Source organism: Gracilinanus agilis, chromosome 4 (genome assembly GCF_016433145.1).
Source record: "Gracilinanus agilis isolate LMUSP501 chromosome 4, AgileGrace, whole genome shotgun sequence".
Taxonomy (NCBI): Eukaryota; Metazoa; Chordata; class Mammalia; order Didelphimorphia; family Didelphidae; genus Gracilinanus; species Gracilinanus agilis.
The window spans coordinates 273,004,291-273,012,175 of NC_058133.1; the positions used below are offsets into that span (position 1 = coordinate 273,004,291).

A 7,885-nucleotide genomic window follows, 5' to 3' on the forward strand; every position below is an offset into this window, starting at 1 on the left:
GTGAGGAAGGGGGTTGTTTTAGGAGGAAGAACAAGGATTCTTCTCCAGGAAAGACAGAATGTAGAGAGTAGAAGTGGGTTCAAATCTCCTCCTGAAGTGTTTATATCAAAGTCCAATTTGGAGTGGGAAGGGGTAGAAGGGAAGCGGAGAAAACCAAGAATGATCTTTATTGGGGAGTGGAGCAGAGAGGAGAATCTCAAATAGGTTGATAGCCTTGGATTTCCACTTGGGGATTGGTCCCAAGGTAATGCCGTCTACACCCACCCACTTTGGGGAAGGGGCTTAGTCGGAGATTTCCTTCCCTAATAAGATGAACTAGGCTGGGTCAGTGATTTCCCAGTAAAGAAGCATCAGAGGTTCGAATTAGCTTAGGCGGGTCCCCACCTGCCCGCACCGCTATCCGCCCCCCCCCTTTCCTTTTTTATCCTCTCCAGCAACATCTGGAGTTGCAAGACTAGCAGAAGCAGCGCCATCTTGTGGTCATATTGGGAGAAAGCACCCACTCTTCTCAAATTCCATACGTGGAGAGTGAGGATGGGAAAGAATCGGACCTGGGGAGAGAGTTGCATCTTGCAGTCCCGGGGGACTTCCTCCTCCACCTCCATTTTCATCAATGCAAGTTTTTGAAGACCTAGACGGGGGAATTCCAGATGTCTTCCCCGCCCTCCCCTCTGTTCAGTTTCTCCCCGTACTCTTTCCCCCTCCCCTGCCCAGCTCCAGAGAAACAAGAGTGCCCTGCCCGCCCGGTACCCCAGAGACACAGCACACAGGGGATATACAAAGCAAAGTGTTTACTAAGGCACAAGGCGGGGGAGGCCAGAGTCTGGCTGCCCTCCCTGGCAGAGCGCCCTCGCCCCATCCCCACCCCCTGCCCTGGCACCAGCCCCAGTGAAGGAGCGGCCCCTGCAAAGGTGCAGCCAAGGATGGCCCGTGTGGCCCCGCCCTTGCAAGGTCCCGGGAAAGGGGGCAGTTAGCACCAAAGTGGGGGCCACTCCAGGTCTGTGGGAGAGGTGAGGGGAGCTCTGGGCTCCTGTTCCTCTCTACTGGGGTCCCAAGACACTGATCTCCGTGGAGCCAGGGCATTGCTGAACTGGTGGGGACTAAGGGTGGGGAACGGGAACACCCTAACCCAGACCCTCCTGGAAGATGCTTCTGCTCTTGTCCCTCTCTATAGGCTCATTCCCCCTAGGGCAGGCTAGGGGGAAAGGGCGCAGGTAGGAGCCGGAAGCCCCTCCAGGACACTCAGTCTGCTGCCCCCTGGCATAAGCTGGGCCTCTTCTCCCACACTAGACCCCATCCAAGAGCTAGCCCTTCAGGCCTCTCTGTCCACTGCTGCCCACTCCGTCCCCAGAGAGGGGGCAGGAAGGAGGGCTGTGGGGAACTATGGGGTCCCGGGGGCCCAAGGCCCGGGCTGAGCAAGGCTGGAACCCCAGGAGACCTCTGGCACCCCGTGAGAGTTCCAGCTCCCAGTCCCTTGAAGCACGTCCTGCATGTCAGGGTCCTGGCTGGGCTGGGAGGCCTAGAGGTGGGAGCAGGGTTAGGAAGAGAAGGGGAGGCAGGAGTGGGGGAGCCAGTGTCCACACAGGTCGCTAATCACACACGAGTGCAGATTGGAGGGAGGTGAGAGGAAGGGATGACGGCCCATCACGCATCCCTAACTCCCAGCCCCCGGGGCCTTGTCCCTCCTCCCCAGCTCTGGGGGGTGGGAGGGGGTGGCTGGGGTCACAGCATGTCCCCTTCCTCCATGCTGAAGCTGCTTCGCCGGCTGCTGGCCTTGGAGGCCTCAGGTGACATGGTAGAGAAGAGGGGATCGGAGGCCAGGGGCAACATGGTGTCGTCCAGAAGCATCAGATGGTCCAGCTCCTTCTTGGACAAGGAGGGGAAGAGGGAGCCGTGCTCAGGCCCCAGGGAGTCGGGGAAACCCTGGGGCCCCTCGCCCCCACCAAAACTCATGCTGTGGCTGAAGTCCAGTTGGTACGGAGACTGCGGCGGTGGCAGGGGTGGGGGTGGCGGTGGGGGTGGCGGCTGAGGAGGGAGGGTCAGGGAGGGCTCTTGGTCGGGGAGCTCAGCCGTGGGGAGCAAGGGCTCCCCCAGGCCCTCCTCACTGGGGAGCTCTTGTTTCACCACCTGCTGGGCCAATTCGGCCATGTTAACTCCAGAGGGAGAAGCTGTGGGTAAGCCATGGACTCTGGCCTGCATCTCCAGCTCCTGTGAGAAATGAGAAAGCACAGTGGGTTTGGGGGAGCCCACCCAGGACCCCAGTCCTGCCTTCCACACCAAGAATGGCAGATAGAAGGGGCCTTAGGACGGGTACAATGGAAAGAGAGCCTCCTCTGGGTCCCAGGAAATGGGTTCAAATCCCATCTCTGGTGCTTAACTATCTGTGTGGTCTTGGACAAGTCAGCAGTTACCTTGGACCCCCCCTTAGTCTCCTCATCTATAAAATGAGAGTGTTTCTGACATCCCTTCCACCTCTAGAGGTGGGATCCTGGTTTGAATAAAAGAGTCCCAGAAAGGATGCAATTTGCCCCCAGATGATGTGGCCACAAAGCACCAAAGCCAGGACATGGGCTTCTCCAAATTCCAGACCCCCCCCACCTCCCCCAGCTCCCAGGGGTCCCCCAGGACATCAAAGGCCCATATTTTGGAGCTTCTCCCCCTTAGGGTTAAGGGTCAGGAGGTCAGACCTGTATGCGAAGCCACAACTGCTTGTTTGTCATCTCCAGGCGCCGTGAATGGTTCTCCAGGTCCCTGGACTTCTGCAGATCCTTCTGCATCCGACGAATATAATCCACTGAGGCCTTCAGGATGGTTCCCTTGTTCCAGCGCACATCCCTGAAACGGGAGCCGGTCGTGTACCACGGCTTATGTCCCCCCCCTCGGCCCTGAGCGGGCCTCCTCTAGCAGATATTCCTATCCCTGCTTCCAGGCCCCACCACTTACCACTCACCCCCTCCTCAACAGTCTCCAGAGAGTGGCCAATTTCATCTTCCTAAAGCAAATCTCTGACGTCACTAGGCCCTTGCCCAAAAGCCCACTGACTCTGACCAAAGCCAGATGCTTCAGTCAAGGCCCTTGAGAGCTCATCTCCAGTCTTTCTCCCCATTTCTTACTCAGGCTTTGCACATTCTGGCCCCACCTGCCCTAACTCCTGCCATTCCTCCAAGTCCTGTCCCTTCCAGGAAGCCTTCCTTGACTACCCCTAGATCTCTCTCTCCTGTGACCCTAATAATGCTATTGTTCAGTCATGTCTTTGAGACCCCATCTGAGGTTTTCTTGGCAAAGATACTAGAAGAGTTGGCCATTTCCTTCTCCAATTCATCTTATAGACGAGGAAAACTGAGACAAAAAAGATAAAGTGACTTGGCCAGGGTCACCCAGCTAGTAAGTGTCTGAGGCTGGATTTGAACTCTGGCACGCCAGCCAACTGCTTTAGCTGACTATAATAACTAGCACTGGGAACAGCAAGCTGGCCTAGCAGATTGAGAGTCAGACTTAGAGATGGGATGACTTCAGACACTTCTAGCTGGGTGACCCTGGCCAAGTCACTTAACCCCATTGCTTACCCCTCACCGCTCTTCTGCCTTGGAGTCAATACACTGTATTGATTATAAAATGGAAGGTAAGGGTTTTTCCTAAGTTCAAATCTGGCCCCAGGCACTTCCCAGCTGTGTGACCCTGGACAAGTCACTTAACCCCCATTGCCTAGCTGTAACGATTAAAAATGAAAAAGGCTGATATTATAAGAGAAATTAATATTTTAATTGCCATGGCCATGTTGGTAAAATATATATGACCGCGCCTGACTATATTTAAAAATGCCGCCCATCTGTATCTCCACCCATCTTCCTACTCTCGCATGCCGGAGAACCCACTCAGGTAGCAAAAAGAGGCCATCTCCAGCCCGCTCTCTGAATTTAAGCTGCACTATACGTTGGTTCCCGTTGTCTGACGTTAACCAGAAACCCATTGGATCACGGGGAATGTAGTCTCAAAGTCCCCCACATGTCCACAGGAAGTTTGTAAGATACTTTTAAATGGCATCTCCCTGAATTCCAAACACACATTTTCCCCTGAGATCCGGCAAAAAAAGGGTTGGCCCTTTTTCTTCACTGGATCTGTAAACATAGTCAACTTCTAAATTTCAGGAATTTGGGGATAAAAGAAATGGATAAAACTAGCTGCATTGACAAAAAGCCAATTTGGGGGCAGTCCCCTATTGGCATAAGAGTGTACATTCAAAACAAATGCATTCAACTCATTCAACTCCCCATAGTTCAAATCAACTGCACCCAAAGTTTGAATTTGACTTTTATGGTCCAGTGAAGGGTCTTCAGGCATCTTCATGGTGCCTTCACCAAACTACTATAACTATATTATTATAATCTAGCATCTCATTTCATTCTCACAACCATCTTGGGAGGTATCTGCTACCATTATCCCCATTTTTCAAGTGAGAAAACTGAAACAAACAGGTTAAATGACTTGTCTAGAGTCATACGGCTAGTTAAGTGTCTGAGGCCAGATTTGAACTCAGGTCTTCCAGACTCCAGACGTCCATGGTCTAGACCAGTGGTTCCCAAAACTTTTTTGACCTACCGCCCCCTTTCCAGAAAAAATATTACTTAGCGCCCCCTATTACATACTATCACCACCCCCTTACAGTTATTCACCTCCCCCAAATGCACCTGTGGCCATCACTGCCCCCCTAGATCTCTGCAGCACCCATAGGGGGCAGTGGCGCCCACTTTGGGAATCACTGATCTAGACATTGAGCTTGGCCTACCTGGTGTGAGTGGATGGATGGTTGGAATCTGTAGCAAGTCTTGGCTCTCCCACCCAAACTCACAGCACTATGAGGGCAGAGACTACTGTCTTCATCATCGTATCCCCCCATAATCGGTCCCCATGCCCTTCACTGTCCTTGCTTCATCCATGTTGGCTGAATGTTGTCTTACTGGCATGATAATAGTAAACTCACACTCAAACGATGCACACTGTTGATGGTCATTATCATCTTTTTTTAAAATTCTAACCAAGACTCTGCCTGGACCACCCACATTCAGGACTTTTAGTCTTCTTTTTATGAGATTCTCAAGATGTCTTGGCTTGGGTTTTTTTTTTTTGATTGATTTTCCCATTTATGAAATACTTTCCCTATAGCAAGAAGGCCATTGAGTCTTCATTTGACAAAAATGGAAACTGAGGCTGGGAAAGAGAAAATTTAGCGAAGGTTCTGTAGCTAGTCCTAGGCAGGGTGAGGATCGGAAGACAGAGCCTGGCGGTCCTGAGGCCAAGTCCTCTATCTCACATAGCAGCCACACAAGATCAAGCCCTCGGTCTATGGCAGGTCTGAGGCTCCCCAAGGAGCAGATGCCCTCTTAACGCCTAACTTCCCAAACTTCCCTGCTGCCCCAGCCCACTCCCACTCCCACTGCCCAAGGTCTGAACTCACAGGTCATTGGCCTTGGGAATCAGCATGCCCAGCTCTTTGATTCGGTCGTTGATGTTGAATCTTCGTCTTCTTTCGACTAAGAATGAGATTTAGGGGAGGAGGGAGGGAGACAAGCTATCAGGGAGATGTCAGGGCACCTGCCTTCACCCTGGAGCCTCAGATCAGATCTGACCATGGGAATTCCCAAAGCCCGAGGGAAAGGAGAGCCCTGACAGCCAGAGGAGAGAGAGCCAAGCTCCATCCCTCAGATAATAGGATCATGGATTCGGAGCTGGCTGATGAGTCCAATACTGGGAAACAAGACCAGAGAGGGGTGAAGTAACTTGCCCAGAGTCACCACAGCTAGCAAATGTTTGAGGCAGAATTTCTCAGGTGGGTGCCAAATCCAGAACTCTAGGATCATAGGGCTTTAGTTCTAGAACTAAAAGAAGCCCCAACAGCTATTATTTGGTCCAACTCCTTCATTTTGCAGATTTGGAAACTGGGGCTCTGGGAGACTGTGACTTGCCCAAGGTCACACAAGTAACAACCATCCAGAATCCAAAGTGGGATTTGAACTTGGGATCTCTGCTTCTAAAGCCAGTGTTCCTTTCCTGGTATACTCCTGAATTAGGGAACTCATCACCATTAGACAGAAGCAACCAAGTCCTATTTTAGGCAGTGCTCTAATTCTTAGAAGTTTTTGCATACACTGATCTGAACTGAAATATTCTTTCTCTTTCCTTCCCTTGCTTTCCAGCTAGGGCTTAAGTCTAGGAGGGGTGAAAGTAAGGAAGAGACCATAGTTCAGAGCGGGGTATCCTATGGCCTTGCTACAATCCCACAGCAAATATCTCTACAAAGGGAAGGGATTGGGGGACAAAGGGGCTCAATCCAGGCTATTGGAGTAGGCAGATGAGGAAAGGAAGGACAGGTAGGTGGCATATAGAAGCAGAGTTGGACCTAGGAAAGCTGTGGAGAAGCAGAATTATCTTCCACCACCCCCTGTGCCCCTACCCCTCAATTCAATAAGAACTGCAGAAAGAAATATTTTCTTCCCCTTTCAGCAGACTCATAGAATAACAAGGCTAAAGGGGAACTTGAAAATCATCTGGTCCAAAACCCAATTTATATATTTGAATTCCATAAGGGGGCCGTGACTTGCCCAAGGTAATTCATTGCAGAGATGGATTTAGAAACTCCCACAGCAGGACCCACCTCAGGAAACCCAGGATGCTCATCTTATGGTCTCTTTTCTACCCTCTAAGAGAAGAGGAAGTCATCTAATGCTTTAATTCAAACTACAGCAAAAAAAGCCTTAAGTTACCACACCTCGAGGGGACATCGGCCTTTAAAAAAAAAGACCAGAGAGAAGGAATAGTGCTTTGCCCAAAAACTGAGGTGAAAATTCAGATTTCAGGCCTCCATGGGAGGAAGAGACTTGGGTGGGGGGAGGAGGGTGCGGAAGGGAGCTTCCTTTTGTTTTTATACAAATCAAACCAAGGATCACAGAGAAAAGGAACTCTCAAGTTAGAGGATGCTTCCTAGCTTAGTGGCCTTGGGTGAATCATGGATCCTTCCTGGGACTGTTTCCTCATCTGTAAAATGAGGGAAGTTGGGCTAGCTAGCTTCTGAGACCTTTCCAGCTCTTAGACCTATGTACAATCCTATGACCTTATAAGCCTACTTAGAGAACTTATGAGGTCTTCTGCCACAGGATAGACTGGTATATCCAGAAGTAAGGTCAGGAAGAAGGGATGCGGGCATCTGGCTGGATGAATGGGGAAAGAAGTAGGGCTGGGAGGGTGCACAAGGGGTCAGCAGGACTCACTAAGGTTGTGATTGTCTTTCTTCTGACGTTCCTTGGCCAAGGCCCGGCTCTCAGCATCTAGAACCAGATGGGAAAGAAGAGACAACAACAATCAGGAGCGAACACTGACCATGGGGGCAAGAGTGGGAAGGAAGGGAAACAAGGCAGAAAAGTGATTTAGGGTGCAGAATGGATCTCAAACCTGTGAGCTCTCTCTTCTGGGCCAAGTCAGCAGGGCAGGAGCTGCTAGTGACACCTATGAGGGAGGCTGTGACTTGGGGGTCTCCACTGTATACTGTCAGGTGGCTGCTGGACAAAGGCAGCTGTGGAATAAAAGAAAGACCTGGGTGAGAACCTCCCTCATCTAAGCTTGGGGGAAGGGACAGGGGATGACTTCAGAGAACTGATAATGAAAATCATGGCTCCTCATCAGAGAGGTGACAGACCATAAGTATGAAATGAGATGTACATTTTCAGACATGACCAATGTGTTGATTTATTTTGACTTAACTGTACTTATGTATTACAAGGGAAATGATTTAAATGAAGGAAGGAGAGCCATTGGGAAGTGCCAATGAGAAAGAAAGGAGAGAGAGAGAGAGAGAGAGAGAGAGAGAGAGAGAGAGAGAGAGAGAGAGAGA

General features: G+C 50.9%; 1 protein-coding gene across 2 annotated transcripts in view; it reads right to left on the reverse strand.

The window, feature by feature from the left end:
- Positions 1 to 795: 795 nt before the first annotated feature.
- TFEB (transcription factor EB) overlaps positions 796 to 7,885 on the reverse strand; it is a 19,818-nt gene continuing 12,728 nt past the window's right edge. The window contains exons 3-7 of one of the 2 annotated variants that reach the window (XM_044674519.1): positions 7,447 to 7,603; positions 7,266 to 7,322; positions 5,456 to 5,531; positions 2,688 to 2,835; positions 796 to 2,208 (exon numbers count right to left, since the gene is read on the reverse strand). In XM_044674519.1, the coding sequence (XP_044530454.1) occupies positions 1,723 to 2,208; positions 2,688 to 2,835; positions 5,456 to 5,531; positions 7,266 to 7,322; positions 7,447 to 7,603 (924 nt within the window). In that variant the 3' untranslated portion in view covers positions 796 to 1,722. Of the gene's footprint in view, positions 2,209 to 2,687; positions 2,836 to 5,455; positions 5,532 to 7,265; positions 7,323 to 7,446; positions 7,614 to 7,885 lie in introns of both variants that reach the window. The other variant, XM_044674520.1, reaches the window with a different exon arrangement.